This window comes from Polyodon spathula, chromosome 55 (genome assembly GCF_017654505.1).
Source record: "Polyodon spathula isolate WHYD16114869_AA chromosome 55, ASM1765450v1, whole genome shotgun sequence".
Classification (NCBI taxonomy): Eukaryota; Metazoa; Chordata; class Actinopteri; order Acipenseriformes; family Polyodontidae; genus Polyodon; species Polyodon spathula.
This window is the reverse complement of record NC_054588.1, coordinates 1,561,963-1,581,035: the sequence shown is the minus strand read 5'-3', so window position 1 is coordinate 1,581,035 and position 19,073 is coordinate 1,561,963. Positions and strand designations below refer to the sequence as shown.

The 19,073-nt window shown below is 41.0% G+C and overlaps 1 protein-coding gene across 2 annotated transcripts; it reads right to left on the bottom strand.

Moving 5' to 3' along the window:
- Positions 1-1,630: 1,630 nt before the first annotated feature.
- LOC121307355 lies at positions 1,631-19,057 on the bottom strand. Of its 2 annotated transcripts, none has more exons than XM_041239547.1 (15): positions 18,927-19,057; positions 15,901-18,506; positions 15,118-15,366; positions 14,517-14,738; positions 13,018-13,045; positions 11,728-12,875; positions 10,259-10,516; positions 10,003-10,054; positions 9,221-9,549; positions 8,733-8,862; positions 7,672-7,796; positions 5,842-6,796; positions 4,474-4,715; positions 3,725-3,866; positions 1,631-2,273 (listed from the first exon to the last, which is right to left on the bottom strand). In XM_041239547.1, the coding sequence occupies exons 2-15, from the start codon at positions 17,092-17,094 to the stop codon at positions 2,035-2,037; spliced, it is 5,313 nt and encodes a 1,770-aa protein (XP_041095481.1). In that variant the 5' UTR covers positions 17,095-18,506; positions 18,927-19,057; the 3' UTR covers positions 1,631-2,034. The 2 variants fall into 2 exon arrangements, with proteins under 2 accessions (XP_041095481.1, XP_041095482.1); XM_041239548.1 differs by having other exon boundaries at positions 15,901-17,107.
- Between the last annotated feature and the right edge of the window lie 16 nt (positions 19,058-19,073).

The window sequence follows — 19,073 nt, the reverse complement described above, 5'->3', positions numbered from 1 at the left end:
AGATCCTCAAAGAGGACACTACCCAGAGGGGTTGCTGACGGGCGAGCAATTTTCATTTAAGATTAACTTTTCGCTAAGAGTAATTTTTTCTAAATTGCACTTTTCGCTGTGTGCAACTGAACAGGAACACTAATCATATAACTTAATTTTGAACATCTGAAAATGATTTTAAAATTTTTTCAATTAATGGCCTGCATCAACATGCACTTAACTTGAAACAGTCAGTACATTATGACAAGAAGGTATTTGTGCCATGCATATATAATATAATATATATATATATATATTATATATTATAGAGTCTTTGAAAAATACATTTGTCATGGTCCAGAAAGTTAAACAGAATATGAATTATTAAATACAATAATCCAGAATTATTAAACAAGTAATCCATCAATGTCTTTATTATATTTGTGTCAATCCCAGTTTTTCAAGGACATCCGGTAACCACAAACAGAAGCATGAACTAGAAAAACAGAAATTTGAGTTTTATGAACAAATGCATCTTTTTTTTTTAAGAAAGAAAATGCTAGCTGCATCATAATAGGTGCTTTGAGACATTAACCCTCCCATTATGTTCAGAATTTAAGTGCATCTGTTATGTTTTGGGTCATAGTGACCCGATGCAATTTCAAACTAATTTTAAACAGCCTTAAATTGATTAACTGTTTTTATTTGCAAAGGTCTGACTCTTTTCTGCTCTTTTAGTCCAGGAGCTGTGATGAAACTTCTTTGACTGCCAGCCTGGGAGCTCCTCATTCTGGAGTGTCTTTACCAGTGAGATGCTGTTGCAATACTGACAGAGAAAATTAAGCACTGCCTTGTAGATATATATATTGTTTGTTTTTTTGTTTATAAATATCTCCAGAGAGGTGCAGCCATTTCCAGAGATAATAATAAAAATATAATAATAATAATAATTAGGAAAAGTCACGAAATATTATACAGAAAATGAAAAGAAAAATAGCATTTAAGCTAACTGGAAACTAGATTCGGGTCAAATAGACCTGAAACCTAATAGGAGGGTTAAGGGAAGGTAAATGTATGAGGAAGAGGGGGAAGTCTCTCTGAACATTTTTGTTTGCTAATAGACTGCCTAGTTATTTTACAACAAAAGAGGGGTTTACTTAGAAGGTTAACAAAGGGGTTTGGTGCTTTTAAGGAGTGTGTCGACGAGTCGGGTTGCGACTCCAAGTCCCCACAGGAGCCTAGGTGCTCGTTCCGTCAAAGGAGAAGGTGTGGTCCTTGAGCTCTCTCCATAAAAATGCTACGATGGTTTTATATGTTTCTGGTGTATTAATATATATATAATATATTAGATAATATATATATATATATATAATATATATATATATTTGTAGTTTATAGGTAAAATGACATAATAAAATCTGAATCCTGGGTCTGGTATTATTTTAACTTACGACCCACCCCAATTAGCTGTATCATTCTTGTCAAACTTTATCGACGCACAGAACATGAAATAGAAGAGTTTCTAATACTACAAAAGTTTGTCGGACAAGGAAGACTTTATAGCCTTTCCGTGAACCTTTACTATATATATATATATATATATATATATATATATATATATATATATATATATATATATATATATTTCTTTCTTCTTTCCTAACATTTAAAATATATTTTGGAATCATTTATGTATATACTTTGTCATAAAAAAATAAAAAATATTTACAAAAGGGACATTTTAGAAGGCACTGATATATCATTGGTTATGTAGGTGGGGATGGATGTGTAGTGGAGCCAATCATTGGATATGTAGGCGGGACGGATGTATAATGGAGCCAATCATTGGATATATAGGTGGGACGGATGTATAGTGGTTATGTAGGCGGGGACAGCTGTACTGTAAACGATTAACAATGTTAACCTTGTAAAAGTGATTGGTTGCACTTGAATGCTGTAACAGGCAAAGGGCTGAAATCTATTGATAATTAGTAAGATAACAGAAACAGACTCTCCTAATGGTGGTGATGAGTAATGATTAATAATTCCAGTTGCTGTGGGTCTCTATTTGCCCTTGCACTTGTGTCGTGTGATCCCGCTCTTGGTGCTCTCCTTGCCACAGATGGGGCATGTGGCCCGTCCAGCAGAAGTGTGCATTTGTGTATGGTGTGAGCTGAGCCCTTGTTGGGACTGAAATGAGCTCCAGCACACACTGCACTGGAAGGCTGTAGGTTTCAAGGCAGGTGTTGTGGGTGAGGAATTCCAGTTTGTGGCAGCAAGGTCTTTAGCAATTGATAAGATACCTGGGGGAAAAATACATTCTTTAATAAGCTTATTATCATTAATGACCTGGATTTTCCACATCTCCTTAATTCACTGCCGTACAAATGCATTTGAAGTACATGCAGTTTAGAAAATGATTCTAGTAAATCTGATCTAATATGAATTCATCACTTGCTATATGACACATTGTGCTAAAAACTATTTTTTTATTTAGTTAATAAATAAATAAAATGTCTTTAATTGCTGTGCATTTACACAGTAGTTACTTAGTATTTACTAACACATCATTGCAATGTTATCATGCATAGTTACAATGTACTTATGTATTATTATTTTTTGCCTGATAACCCTAATCTTAACCAAATGCCTAATCTTAACACTAACTCTAAATCCAACCCTAACTCTTTTCTGATACAATTGTGTACTTACATATACAGTGCAAAAAATGTACATTGTAACTATGCATGATAACATTGTAATTATGTGTAAGTACACATGTATTTACGAAGTAACTATGATGCAGATACACAGTAATTAGAGACACAATGCAAAGTGTGACCTTTTTATTTATTTTACTAAATAAAATAAAAGGTTATGCCTTATCATTATAGCACAGGAGGGATAATAACCGTATTGGAAAACTCAAATACTTGAAATAAGTTATTATTTAAAGAGATCTAAGACATGTAATGTAATAGCAACTGATGGACTGTGCTGGAGCTAGAACGAGGAAATCAGTGAAGTACTTGTGTGTGTGTGTGTGTCTCCTCTCTCTAATTATCGGTGACTGCATGTGTGTATGTGTGTGTGTGTCTCCTCTTTCTCATTACACTATGTAACACGATTTTTGTTCCTGGGTAGTAAGTGTTATGTCCTAATTGCTTATGCCTCAAAAGTATAGAAAATGGCTATTATTTCCCACAAACTTTGCTTTTGTGACCAGGACAGTGATATTTCAAAATATCACTATTTCCAATGGGAAAACGGGCAAATGTGTGTCTTTTTGTTCACATAAAGTCAGAAAAAAACAACATATGAATCCAAATTAACATGTATTTATACTAAAGTAATACAAAAATGACTACAAAAGATTTAGAAGTGAGTAGTTTTTCGAGATTTACGATTATACTGTAAATGTACAGTATAATCGTAAATCTCGAAAAACTACTCACTTCTAAGTCTTTTGTAGTCATTTTTGTGTCTCCTCTCTCTCATTATCGGTGACTGTGTGTGTGTGTGTGTGTGTGTGTGTCCTCTCTCTCATTATTGGTGACTGCGTGTGTGCGTGGGTGGGTTGTGGGGGATTAGTTTTGCACACGAGTTGAGAGAGTTGAGGATGTCAATCACCCAACCTTGCTACCCCACTGTCTTTGACTTACTTTGACTTTTCTTTGTACATACTTTTGATTTTTTTTAAATTGCAGTATTAGAAACAAGAAATAACTAAAAGATTCCATGACAACACACTTACCAGATAACAAACAGTCATCTCTGTTTAAGTAGCTGACTTTGTCCCAGTCCTGTTTTGGCTGGGTGTTTGTGCCGGGATTACTGATTACCCCAAACTCTGTGTTTCTGTTAAACTGAAAGCCTGGGCTCAGTATAAGCTCTCGCTGAGAGAAAAAGAAAAAAGAAAAAAAAAAGTATTTATTTATTGTACTAATTAACTGTTTTTAATAAAAGATATATATATATATATATATATATATATATATATATATATATATATATATATTTTTTTTTTTTTTTACAGATGTTAATGTTATATGTTAATTTTTTTGCGTATCTGGTGCCACACATTTTGACAAATCATGACAAGTCCACTGCAGTCAATATTCATTTTAGATAGAGTTCACTCTGTACAAGAAATCACTGATAAAATAATCAACCACATATATTGATCAAAACCACTGGGACAAAATCATTCCCATACTAACCAATGTAAAAAACTGCTGGTAAGACATTAAGCAATCCGCTTATAAGAATCATTTTGGGGCAAACTGACTACATGTGATACGATACTTGATCAAGTGCAATGATGTGTACAGCCAATAAAAGCTGTTTTTGAATTTGAATTTAATCACATCTCTCGTGATGAGGTGTGCACGCAGCATGGAGAGTGCAGTGATGCAGGAAACACTGCATTGTTTGTAATCAAACGTGACTGCATTGTGCAGGTATCGACTAAGAGTTTGACCCTCGGACACAGAGAGAGCTCACCTTGCAGGAAGGTGTACCAGACTTAGCGCCAGTCTCCATGAACTCCCAAGTCAGTGTCTTGCCCTGGCACTTGTGCTGGATAAACCCACTCTTGGTGCTGTCTTTTCCACAGTCCGGGCAGGTGATTCTTCCCTCGGGGGTGTGCATCTGTGTGACGTGTGACTTGAGCCCTTTCTTGGTGTCAAAGTACCGATTGCACCAACTACAGCGGAAGGTTTGGACTGCAGGTCTACAAAGCTCTCCTGTTAAAGACATCAAGAAGATTAGAATCTAAACCTAACCCTAACACAAAACCTAACTCTAAACCAAACCCTATCCCTAACCCTAACACAAAACCTAACTCTAACCCTAACTCTAAATCAAACCCTATCCCTAACCCTAACACAAAGCCTAACTCTAAACCAAACCCTATCTTTAACCCTAACACAAAACCTAACTCTAACCCTAACTCTAAATCAAACCCTATCCCTAACCCCAACACCAAACCCTATCCCTAACCCTAACACAAAACCTAACTCTAAACCAAACCCTATCCCTAACCCTAAACCCAACACCCAACCCTATCCCTAATCCTAACCCTAAACCTAACTCTAAACCAAACCCTATCCCTAACCCTAAACCCAACACCCAACCCTAACCCTAACCCCAACCCTATCCCTGACCCTAACACAAAGCCTAACTCTAAACCAAACCCTATCCCTAACCCTAAACCCAACCCTATCCCTGACCCTAACACAAAACCTAACTCTAAACCAAACCCTATCCCTAACCCTAAACACAACCCTATCCCTAACCCTAACCCCAACCCTATCCCTAACCCTAACACAAAACCTAACTCTAAACCAAAACCTATTCCTAACCCTAAACCCAACACCAAACCCTAACCCTAACCCCAACCCTATCCCTAACTTTAACCCTAACATTAACTCTAAACCTAAGCCTAATTCCAACTATATCCCTATCCCTAACTCTTCTCTGATACAATTTTGTACTTGCATATATCGTGCAAAAAGTTTTACACATTGAGTACATTGTAACTATGCATAACAGCAATGTAAGTAAACATGTATTTCCTATGTAACTACTATGTGTAAATACACAGTAATTAGGGCACGTCATGTAAAGTATTGCTCACATGTAATGCAAGGTTTTGTGTGTTCTCTATTTGCTGCAAGAACAGTTTTAAACCACTAGCTCTTCTTCTGAATGAGTTTCACTGAAGATGTTTTTTTGAAGGAAGGTGGGGAAGTATATTTGTGTTGCGCAGGCTTCTGTGCACAATGCTTCACTTATAATCTTCAACGTGCAGCGCAAATATGCTTCCCCAACATGGCGGAAAGAAAATGTCATAAGTAAGCACACACTCACCAGGTACCAGAGCGTGTACACTGTTGGGTGACCGGTTTGTGGACTGGTTCCACTGGTAGCCTAGCTGGGATGCTGTACTGGGAGCCATGTTCTCAGTTAACATGGAGACCGGCTCCACTGTGAGGTGGCTGGGATGGTGAGTATTCCTCTCCATGTACTGGAAGCCTTGCTGGGATGCTGTACTGGGAGCCCTGTTCTCAGTTAATATGGAGGCTGGCTCCATTGTGAGGTGGCTGAGATGGTGAGTATTCCTCTCCATGTACTGGAAGCCTTGCTGGGATGCTGTACTGGGAGCCCTGTTCTCAGTTAATATGGAGGCTGGCTCCATTGTGAGGTGGCTGGGATTGTGAGTATTCCTCTCCATGTACTGGAAGCCTTGCTGGGATGCTGTACTGGGAGCCCTGTTCTCAGTTAATATGGAGGCTGGCTCCATTGTGAGGTGGCTGGGATGGTGAGTATTCTTCTCTGTGTACTGGGAGCCCTGCTGAGATGATATACTAGGAGCTCTGGTCTCATTAACTCTAGTGGAAAGAGGTTTCTCTCTCAACACTGAGTTTTTATCAGTTAACTGGTATGCTGGCTCCATTATGGGGGGTCTGGGTTTCTTTGTCTTCTTGTCAATGTGCTGGGATGCTGTACTGGGAGCCCTGTTCTCAGTTAACATGAAGGCTGGCTCCATTGTGTGGGTGCTGGGATGCTTTGTGTCAATGTACTGGGAGTGCTGCTGAGATGCTGTACTGGGAGCTCTGGTCTCATTAACTCTAGTGGAAAGAGGTTTCTCTCTCAACACTGTGTTTTTGTCAGTTAACTGGTATGCTGGCTCCATTATGGGGTGTCTGGGTTTCTTTGTCTTCTTGTCAATGTACTGGGAGCCCTGCTGGGATGCTGTACTGGGAGTCCTGGTCTCCGGAAGCTCTGTGTTCTTGTTGAGTTCTAGACTTGGGCTTTGCTCCAACTGAGAAAACAAAGCATCATGGGTAAAATAATCTACACCGTGAAAAACAACAATCACCAATATTGATCTTTCAATGTTAGATACCCAGATACCAGATACAAATACCTTTCCTCTGTTCAGGTCTGTAAACTATGAGATAGCTAAAACTGAGGCGAAATAACTGCAAGGCAGTGTTACGTTTTCTCTAAATACTCAACTTAATAATAGATAACCAGGTAGTAAAAACAGTCCCGGGCTGGGTTGGGTCTGCCAATAATTTAAACATCGGCAGCTAGAACTATTGCCATTGTTTGAATCTTTAAAATATGAACCTCACTGAGTGTCTTTATATTTTTACAGCTCAGAAATAAACCACAGTGGTGTGCACATTTATTAGAACACCTCGAGTTTTTCACACACAGATTTTTTTTAGAATTTACTGCAGACATTAGTTATTATTTTTCGCAAACGCACCTTACATAAAACTAATTTCAAACTAAAAACACAGCTATGTCTGAAAATGTCTTTAACGGTAATATTTAGGCTGGCCACTTCTGGCATCAATAACAGCGTTTCATCTTTTTGGCATTGTGTCTGCGTGCTTTCTCAAAATCTCGGGTCTAACTTCATTACATTTTTCTTGAAGTTGCAGCCACAGACTTTCTTTTGTAGAGTTCAATAAACTACAGAAGCAATATATTTGCACACTACTGTAATTACACAATGAAGGCACCTGCATTGCTGAAGTAGAGCTTTGTTGTTGTTACTGTGAGTTCTCTGTGCACCAGCATGTAGATCTGCTCTTGAAAAGCAGATTTGCAGCTGGATAAAAAAAGCTTTACAACACATGCTAAACAGATCTCTGAATATGACCGTGAGACGGAGACAGTGCTCACCAGGGATTCAGCGGCATCAGACTCTTTGATCTCCTCAGTCTCTGTCCTGCTCACATTGGAAGAGGAATTGCTCTCACTGCAGGGGAAGGGCTGAGCATCTAGCAGCTTTGCACTAGTGAAGATTCCTGGAGGAAAGTGACCACAAAGCTCTTTAAAGTGATAAGGGTAACAGTTTGCATTGCATCTCCAATTACTGTGTATTTACATAGTGGTTACTTAGTAAATACATGTGTGCTTACAGATAGTTGCAGTGTTATTAAGCATAGTTACAATGCACTTAACCTATCATATAACGTTCACCCTAATCCTAACTCTAAACTCTAACCCTTTTCTGCTTCAACTGTGTACTTACATATATCATGCAAAAAGATTTACACATTAATCTCATCGTAACTGTGCATGATAACATTGTAACTATGTGCAAGTACACATGTATTTACTAAATAACACAATGTAATAACGTTTTTTTTTTTTTTTTTAAATAGTTTTAGCATTACACTGAACTTTGCTCTACTAGTGTTCAATTTTTTTTGTGACCACCAGAGGAAGCCAAAACCACAGGAAAGTCGTCCCTTCTTTTTGCTGTGACCTTTTAATAAATGTTTAATCACACATCACTCAGGCGCGTTCGCCAGGAGAAAAACAAATGTCTTCAGTGTACCCAGATCCCGCTCCCTCCTACAATAATGCTGGTTTTCTCCACAATAAATACGCCACTCAGCGCGCCAGCATTGTTGCAGGAGGGAGCGGGATCTGAATACAAGACAATGTTCAAAATCGTTCTCCTGGCAAACGTTCCTGAGTAAAAGATTTAAAAAGCTTATTTACTTGTGATGCATGAATAAACAAAAAAAACCCACATAAAAACAAATTGGGAATAAGCTGAAAAAAAGTGCTATGATACAGACAACAGCAAATACAGCAATGTGATTTTTGTGCAGGGCCTGCTTCAGCCCAATAAATGGAGGCTGACTGAAACCAACCTGACAGAGAGTCACAATACGCGCTACTAACGTTTTTCAAAGTGGCCGTTGGCACTGCAGTGCCTACAAGATCGTTACCTGAGAGGTAATTGCATAACCAGTTAAAAGGCTTCTCTTCTCTCTGGTTGCCCTGCTGCTTCTCTTGGTCATGGAGTTCACTCTCTTCAAGCTCCTGCTGTGCATCTGGGCTCTGCTGGAGCTCCCACTGCTAACAAAACATTAATATATGGATTGATTCTGGTGTGCACTGACTTTCCCATTCAAAAGTTGCCCCCCACCAGTGTATCCCTACTACTCAGACATGTCCAAAGGCTATAGGCAGGGGTTCAGTTGTAAGGAAAAAGGTACCTGATGTTTTAATTAAGGAAGAGGGGGTAGGATTTGTGTTTCTAGAATGTAAGCAAAGACACCTTTGAAGCTCCTTCCGATATGCATGTTGTTTCACTTGTGTTAGTTCACTTAAATGGAATAACACAAATGTATCCCACGCTAGATATATAGCCACCCTTGTGGTTTATGCAGTCACCAAAGGATCCATAACTGTGTGCTATGTGACTTCGACAAACCTGAATCTCCTTTAGCATCTCACAGCTCATCAAGTATCCAGACAGGTAGCCAGACAGTTGGTGTAGAACCTCTCCTAGCAGCAACTCAATGTGTGCCTGTGCCTGGGTGACTTGGTCTTGAGGTCCCTGAATGGTTAGAGCCCCCTCGCTCAGATGCAGCCTGACCCCAAGCTGACTCTGTGCTTCCTGCAGCTGCTCTGAGCTCAGCTCACACAGGCGGGGGTCTCGCAGGCACTGCAGGGTCTGAGTCAACCGGAAGTACGATTGGACAGAAGCTGCAGCGTTCTCAACTCCTGCCAGTCTGCCAGTCAGCTGCAACTCAGCAGCATCTAAAAATAATGAGTTATAAGGAATAATGCACGCCAAACTGTGCATAATAAGGCCGTAATTCTGTCAAAGGGTTTCTGATCTTTCAGCGTCACCAGGCAACTCAAGAATGTGCAAGATTATGAAGGTTAAACTATGATACTGGCTATTTCATAATGCATATTTAATAAAGTACACTGTATATAATACAGCTTCATTTCATCAAGGGGTTCTGTGGACACCATAACCCCACGAGATCAAAGCTAACCAACATAACAACACAAGAAATCTAAAACTAACAGGATATATAATATGAGGATAAATAAGATGAGCATGACATGAAGGACAGCGAGAAGAAGTCAGTGACTAAGACAGTTGTTCAGTAAAAAGACGCTGAAGAACAACAATGAAGACCGTCAATGGGAAGACCAAGCTTAATAATTTGAAGCACACAATAACCACCAAGAAGAACTTGCCTTGATGCAGCATCGCAGCTTCTGGTCTCATCTCCCTTTCAGGCGATTCGTTCTGCAAAACATTTGAATTGAGAATAAACTAAAACGGTTAGCCAAGACACTGTAAGTGCTTCTATTTCTGTAACATTAAGTGTTAAGCTGAGGGAACACAAAGTTAGGGTCAGGGTTGGGGTAAGGGTTTGACCCATACTTGTGTGGTGGGTCAAGGTTATGGTTAGGGTCAGAGTCAGGGTTGGCATTAGGGTTTGATCCATACCTGTGTGGTGGGCAAGTCCACTGCTGTCCCCTCCCTCACTAGAATCAGACATTGCTCTCTCATTCCAGTCTCCTTGAGGAGCTGTGTGCCTGTCACCCCCTGGAAGAACCTGGCAGCCCCAGGCCCTGTTATCCTCACTGTCCTCTGAATCAGAGCCCCCAGGTCCCTGTTAATTAAAGGCTGGGCCCAATTCACCTGCTCCCGGCTTCCACACAGCGTCACCTCTAGCTGGGTTCCCCTTGCAACCCTCATCTCCACCTGAGAGTCGGAAATAACACATTCAGTCAGGACACCTTTGGACTCTTCATTTCTGATTTCTTGTAGATTTTTATTCGTGCCCGGTGATGACAGCTCTACCACGTGATAGTTGACTGCGACGGGAGTTATGCGTCCCGAGCCGAAGACGAGGACGCTAACAAAAGTCAAGGTCAACTATCACATGGTAGAGCCGTCATCGAGAGGGCACTATCGCTATTACAAAATTATTTTTACCATTGTTTTTTTTTTTCTGTGATTGGCTCTTGGCAGTTGCAGGTACAGGATTGGTCGCTTTCGTCGATGCAAAGTATTGATTGGCTGGTTTTGGTGGATAATAAAATAAATTTGGACCAATTTTGTCTTTGTTTAGTATCTACTGTCCAATAGGCATCTACCAGTAGAACTGGAAGCTGATTGGCTGATGGTACTGAATCTTGCAGTACCATCTGCATCCTCTTCACACAGGGAAGGCAAGAAGCTTATGTACAAGCTCTATGGATTTTTTAGCCCATACATGCATACCACAAAATGTGGGGGGGCATAATGTTGCCAGTAGATGTGTGGGGATACTCTGATTTTTTTATCAGCAGGCATGTACTTAAATGTATTAATTTCACAACAAGAAAAACAGCCTTCCCTTTATTTGCCCTCATCTATACAACTGGAGTAGCAGTGAATGATAATAAGTTTACAAACGAGAGAAGGCCATTCAGCCCATCTTGCTCGTTTAGTTGTCAGTAGCTTATTGATCCCAGAATCTCATCAAGCAGCTTCTTGAAGGATCCCAGGCACATTATTGAGAAGTTTAGTGATAACACGAGTGATCAGGAGAGGATTGATCAGTATGCACGTCTATAAAGAGGTATCTGAAAAATACAGCGAACAAGGGGTGGGGCTTGGCTGGAGATGAAGTACTGAGTGTCCTTTTGTGATTCAATGTCTTTTAAACCTGTTTTACTCTGAAAAAACAATTTTAAACAGCGCGTGTAAAATAAACAGAGCGTGTGAAAATAAATTGGACCTGATGCGCCTGACAAGCGCTGAATAAATATACTGCAAAGGGTTATGGGAATTAATCATAAATAATATATATATAGTATACAAAAAGTAAAAAAAAGGACTTTGACCATTTGATAAGCACTCCTTTAAATCCACAGAGGGGTTCTGATAAAGAATAAAACAACAAGGTCAAAAGCTCACAGTTTTTTTACCTTAACATTTATGGAGGTCTTCCATTCCATAATCTCTAGAAGCTGATTTCCTCCCTGGACTAGGTGCTCCTGTCGAAAGGTCAATGTCCTCCTGATTTTACTATTGTTGTGCAAATATTTACTGATCAAACGTTGGGCAGCTTGGACTTCTGTTCTGAATCCTACCAAGACCACCAGATCACTGTCTCCATTATTATTCAGCAAGTTATAGAAGTTCACCTTCTTCTGTCCATTGTTATTAAGCCTGCCATTGATCTCGTCCAGAAAGTCCTTCCAATTCTGTTCTTTGGTGGCTGCCAGGCTTGCTTGGTTGATCCTAATACCAGTTTCTAGTAAAATCTCTTTCAGCACATCGATAGCTCTTCCAGTCTCCTCAAAAGGCTGCACGTACATAACCACAGAACCTTCACGATGTTGCAAGGTAGCACTGATCCCTCTGGATTGGAAAAGCTCCGTTGTCAAAGCTTCCAGATCCTGCTCACCTAAAAAGACAGACTGGTATCCTAAAAACTTATCGTCGATTGTGACGGAGATCAGCGATTCAGAAGTTTCCTGGTGGAAAAACTCCAAGGCTAAGTTGACATCTTCACGTGGGCCTTCAAAGATGAACCAAGAGTGGCTCATCATGGGATCGACAGAAGGTGAAGCTAGAACCGTAGGGAACTGACTAGCCAGCTGTTCCAGCAGAGCGCCGAAAACCATCAGAGCTGTGTTGGGACTCCATAATTTGCTGAAGCATTCCTTTACTGGCTCTTGGTAAAAACCCATAGCTTGGTACAACACCTCAACTTCTTCATTTAAACCAACCACGACCTCCCCTTCACCATACACCGCTATGGAGACTACTTCCTTCAGCGTGGAAGCACAACTGGGCTTGTTGATCCAGTTGGAGATTTTATCATATCTCACAGAGTACCTCCGCCTCTCAGTGTTGTAGGTATCCCTAAGTGACCTTCTCCACTGCTCTGATGTGTGGTGGCTAGATGAATTAGGAGTTACCAGAAAGCATGGCACATGAGTATGTCGAGATAGGCTGATCTTCAAACCTGCAACCAGTAGAGTGCTGGTCATTTCTTTCAAAACCTCCTCAGCATCTTTAAGGTATTGCATAAAATAAAGGTCATCTGTGAAACATGTCCCAAAGATTTCTATGAAGAAATAAAAGAACAGCATCGGTATTAAAACTCATAACACAACTCTGGAAATGCTTGCTTTGCACAGGACGTCATCATCATGACAAAGCCGACCACCTGCTAGATCAGATAGTTAAGAAATATTTGTGTTGCATACCTGAGGGGCCTTCAATATCTCTCACCACCTGTAATGAGCAACACACATGTAAGTACAGTTCTCCCCTCCTTATCTTTCCTCCCTCTCTCTGTCCCCCTTGTCCTCCATCTCACTCCATTCATCTTCTCTTTCCCATGCTTTTTTTCCTGCCCTCTCCCTCTCCTCTTCCCTATCTCCCACTTTTCCTTTGTCAAATAAAAAAACCTCCCTTTTTCCTATCTTCCCTTTTTCACATTGGCATTGACAGTATATAGTGACAATAACTATAACATATTAACCCTTTAAGGACCAGGATTGTGTTAACACAATAAAAAAATCACTTGGTTTTGATAACTTTAACACAATAAAAAAATCACTTGGTTTTGATAATATATATATATATATATATATATATATATATACATACTACACACACACACACACACACACACACACACACACACACACACACACACACACACATATATATATATAGTGTTTTAAAAAAAAGCAAAACGTTTGAATGGTTTCTAGAGTACTTTAAAATGGTCCCCAGATTGTTCTGAAAAAAGGACACCGTTTCCAAGATGCTACTGTAAAATATAGATTATTAGTGATTTTTTTTATAGCAAGAGAGTCAAACACAGCCAAAATAAACCTGGTCCTGGGGTAGCACCCCACTGAAAAGCGCTTGGTCCTGAAAGGGCTAAAAAACAGAAATCATGTAGAGAGTCCCTGGTAAAGAAAGTCGGATAGTTTTGTAGACAGTTCCTAACCAGGGTCTACTGTGCAGCTGGAAGTCTGATAAGCTTCTGAATAAAGTTTGATTCTTCCAGAAGAATAGTGTTTACTTTTAGATGTAAATAGATTTTACTATTGAACTGCTGTGCTATGGGAAAGCCACACAAGTAAAAAGCATTTGTAAGTAACTGTTGTTGTGTTCTCTGTCCCTGTATGTCTTGTGCTGCGTGTGATGTGTTATAGTTATTGGTGCATGGGATATAAATGGGTCTGAGTAGCACAAGTGATTTTAAATATAGTTTAATATAGTGCTGGGATTCAAGTGAATAATTAATTAATAGTAATTGAATCCCAGCACAACAGTATATATAGAGATGCACATTTTAAATAACTCACGCTACACAGGCCACTTTATATCCCGTGCACCAATACCTACACAACAACATTAACACACCACACGCAACACAGAACACAAAGTCCACATGGGGGCGGCGCACACTGCCACAGTAACATTTTAACAAGTAAGATGAACTTTGAAAAAAAAGGTAATTGAAGAAATTAGGACTGCTTTTTCCTCTTTTCTCTCCCTCCTTTTTTCCGTCTTCCTCCTTCTCTCTCTTCCACAAACTTAAAATAAACAAAGTTAACTTCTTCCACTCTCTCCCTCTCCCTTCCAGGTCTCCCTCTCTTTATTATTATTATTATTATTATTATTATTATTATTATTATTATTATTATTATTATTATGATGAATTTCATATCAGTAAAATAATTCCTACTGAGTGTAGATCCATTGGGTCGAGGTTCAGGAGCAGGCTCACAGACTCCACCCTGGGCAATGGGTGCCTTCTCTCAAACCTCCTCACCCCCTCCTCCAGCCACCCCACTGTCTGTGACACCCCCACCCCAAATTTGAGGAGGTCCAACACAGGGAAAACCACGGAGGAGAGGAGAGAACTCTGACACAGCTGGAGACACTGATCAACCAGGCTCCTCAGCACCTGATAGAAACAAACAAACAAAAGTCCGAAGGGAGGTTATGTTGAGTTTGATAAATGCCCTTGAGAGCAACAGCAAGTAGGTTAGTTTAGGGGGTGTTGATCCCAAGCAGTATAGAGAGGGTTTCGTAGTATAGTAGGTTTCAGGAGTCTCTTTTAAGCTTTGTATTGTTTTCTTTAGTAAATATGACACTAGGGTTACCATTGCTGGTATGAACAGGAGCGACAACACTGCTGTTTTCTGGGAGTAATGTCGCTTCCTAAATACTGTTGCAGTACACTTTCATCAAAATTGCATGATAGTGGGTGCAGTCTGACTATTTTATTCCAGGTGTGTGTGATGTGTAACGGTCTTTGGTTATGGTTCTGTTGTGTGGATTACCTCGGCTGGGTCTTTCAAATCCTCCTCGATGTCCACAAGGTACAAATACTGACAAGGGAGAACCCCCTCCACCAAGCATGGAACGAGGACAGCCCCTTCTCTTCGCAGTGTGCTTCTGAGGGACAGGTCCACCGACTGCAGCTCCAGCACCGCCTCTAGTGCCTTGCTGGGACTGTGTGGAACGAACTGAGAGCACTGGATATTGTGTGTCTCTTCTGAAACTGTGACAGCAAGGACCAGCACTGCGGACTGAAATTTAAAAAAAATGCAAGGACATTTTTGAAAGACATTTTTTGCACTGCGGGGCCCCCAGACCTATAGTGCCGGAGGACAACACAGATCTGGAGGCTTCACTGCAGAACCACGGGCACTCTATCGGCCACAGGGGTCACTGATGCGCGGTGAGCTGTGGATTCCCCTGCCGACCTAAGCCCCTCCTACCTGGGCGGTGCTCGGCCAATTGTGCGCCGCCCCCTAGGAACCCTCGGTCACGGTCAGCTGTGACATAGCCTGGACGCGAACCTGTGATCCCAGACTATAGGACACATCCTATACTGGATGCGCCACTTTGGAGCCCTATGTTTAATATGTTTTAATGTCAAAACCAAGTTTCATCATCATAGGACAAGTGGTTCTATAGACGGGTCATACTGTATTGAATGAATTGGTTGAATGTCAAAGGCAAATAAACAGACTAACTAAAATGTACACACACACACACACACACACACACACACACACACACACACACACACACACACACACACACACACATCAACTCACCTCATTTTCCTCTAAATCCCCACACACCAGCTTTGTCAAGATCCTCTCTCCAACATTCAAACCGCTCTGAGGGGGTAGCGGCCACCGCTGCCCCAGACTTCTCTCCACCTTGCAGGCCGAATTCTTGTCACAGACCAGGAACACTGACAGAGGATGTGAAACACAGAAGGAACGCTTTCTACAAAACACCTCCAGAGCAGACACCAGAACTTCAGGTTCGTCAGGCACACACTGCCCCCTAGCGAGCGGGCAACACATAGCGACTGACTGCAGGCCATGGGACTCCAGGTACTCTAGAGCAAGAGTTATAGAACCCTCCAGCAGGGCGGCGCTATCACTATCACAAATAGTGCTGCTATTACCCCAGTGGAGGGTGATGACACTTTGTAGCTTCCCTTGCCCGGTCAATCTCTTATGGGCGGCCAGAGTGACCTCCGGCCTTTGATTGAGCACCTCCAGTTGTGGGTCACCCAGGCTAGTACCTTGTTGAATAATCGATTCGGACTGAAGGCTCTCAATATCGTCACCCAAGCAGATAAAGATGTTCAATCCCTCAAAGGTTTGGAAACGTCTATAGATCTGAATCAGTGCATTTCTGGAACGGTTTGTCTGGGAGACTCTGTTGGTAACCCTGTCGATCACTTCTAAAGCCCTAGCCACATTATTTTTGGTCCCACTGATTTCGATTCCTAACTTCCGCCTTTTGTATTTCAAACCTGCCAATTCAAGATTCAGCTCTTCATTGAAAAGCCGCAGCAGACGGTCTTTACCTATCCCGAAGGGCACCAGCTCCTTCGTGGGAACTTGGCTTTCCAGAAACTCAGAAATCTCCTGCCCCACTTGGAGAGCTGCTTCTCTGTACCCTACCACCATTGCTTTGCACTTCCTGGAATCTCCAAGCTGAATATCAAAGACATCCACCTTCTTTCTAGTCTCTATGCCATTCTGCTTCTCCAACAACACTTTCTTAAATGCTCTCCAGCCACGAGATGCCCATATTTCGGGGCTCAGGGGGAATTCTTGCTCTAGGATGAGCTCCCCAATGACTGTTCCGTCTGTTTTTACGTCCTCCGGAGTCTTGGCATTTCTCAGCTTCTCAGTTCCCTCAAGGCAAGGAAGGTTGGTCTCCAGTGTTATTTGGTTTGGATACACAGCTTGCAGGAATCGTTTTTGGTAAAACGATAGCCCATCCATTTTTCATTAACCTCTTAGGTGAAAAAAAAAACTGATTGAACATAAGTAAAGAGAAAAGGTCATTCGGTCATTCTAAACTTACTTTTACTCAGCTTGACTTGAACCCTCTTGTTCTCTCTGTGCTAAATTTGAAGGAGCGTCTTGGGTTAGCTTTCTCTATACCATTTATGATTTTAAAGACTTCAATCAAATCCCCTTTACCATCTTTTTTTTTTCTAAGGTGAAGAGATTTAACTATGTTAACTTGTCCTCATAGTTTATGTCATTAAGTCCTGGGATCATCCTAATTGGAATCTCTTTGACATTCCCTTTCATTAGGGCTCCAAATCTGTATACCATGCAATATACATACTGTAGCCAGATATACACTGGCACATTAACCTGCTGCCGCATGAGTGATTCAGAGGAAGTCAAACCAGACCAGAGTATCTCATGGTTGCCACATTTTTCTATAGCCACCTCACTTTAGCAATTCAGCTTTTCAAAGGCTGAATAGAACATCAGATAAATTATCCTGGAAAATAAAGATCTACAATGGAGAACAATAGAGAGTGCATATCAAGATACTAAACGTGAAACTAAATATTAAAGGCACTTAGCAACAATTGTTATTTAAACATGTAAAATACATAGCAACAATACATCAATACCATCATCATCATCACAAAACCACAACCAGGTGACACAGCTTGAAAGAGGAGACAGACACAGCGAAAAAAAATGGAAAAGTTTCTTTGCAGAGTAAAGCTGCTGAAACAAGAAGTCACTTTGTGGCTTGGACACTAGGTTTCAGGCCAGGGGGAAACTTGGGGTTAGATACAGCAACTTCAAACTAGGTCTCCCGGTCTCCTGGAACCAGGTTTCCAGCCGCTGTTTCTGAAAGTGGCTTCGTGTTCCCTGAGCTTAAGAGGTGAGTGTATGGAAAGGGTTAGCGGGTCACTTTGTTGATGCTGAATCATTGGCCTGCTTTAAGACCTAATTTCTTTAGGAACCAAGCACTGATGCGACATATTGGGTCGAATTAACAATACTATGTAAAATTAACTTCAAACCTATTAGGCACAAGCAAGCAGTTGGTAGCACTGTGCTTGAGAGATCTGTGCACATATAATGCCAGCAAAGAATTAAAGGGTGCTGCTAGTGCTCAAACCAGTATGAAAACTAAATTTAAACTTGGTAAGCACTCCTGTAAAGGGAACCATTGAAGACGCTACTGGTGCTGAGGTGTTATCTTAAGCCTTACCCTCTAATTAGATTATCCAAAGCAATTTACAGAGACTAGGGGGTGAGCTATGCATCGCAACTGCTGCTGCTGCAGAGTCACTTTCAATAGGACCTCGGTTTAACGTCTCCTGCAAAGGACGGAGCACGAGGAAGTGGGGTGCTCAGGGCCACACTGGACCACCAAGTACCTGAAGCAGAACAAGATGTTTGGAGATAATACTGAGGACAAGGAAAACCATGTAGGAGAGACACATACAGCATAATATAAAATAATACAGCATCACTTATAAGAATAATATTAAAAAAGCACCAATCTACAGACAATTTTTGATATGTTAAGGCACTCCTCTCTCTCTCTCTCTCTCTCTCTCTCTCTCTCTCTCTCTCTCTCTCTCTCTCTCTCTCTCATATATATTTTTATATATAATAGAATATGTTTTAGACATGTTTAGACTTATTGTCAACTATATAGACGGTGTTGTGAAAAACTGTGCTACTATAAACATAAGCTACTTGCACAAACTGCTACCGGGAAAGTAGTTTTCAGGGGGAGGTACAGGTTTTCAGAACACGACAGTGTAAGACAAGCCTCGATAAATGCCACTTACGATCAGTTGAATGCTCTTCGGTCGCTTAGATTTGCGTCGCTGACCTTCTCGGGGTGTGTGACAGCTGCTTTGAACCGTACACAGCTGTGTACTGGCAACTGCCTTGGAAGTGCTCACTCACTACAGCGTAATTCTTTCAGTTTCGTT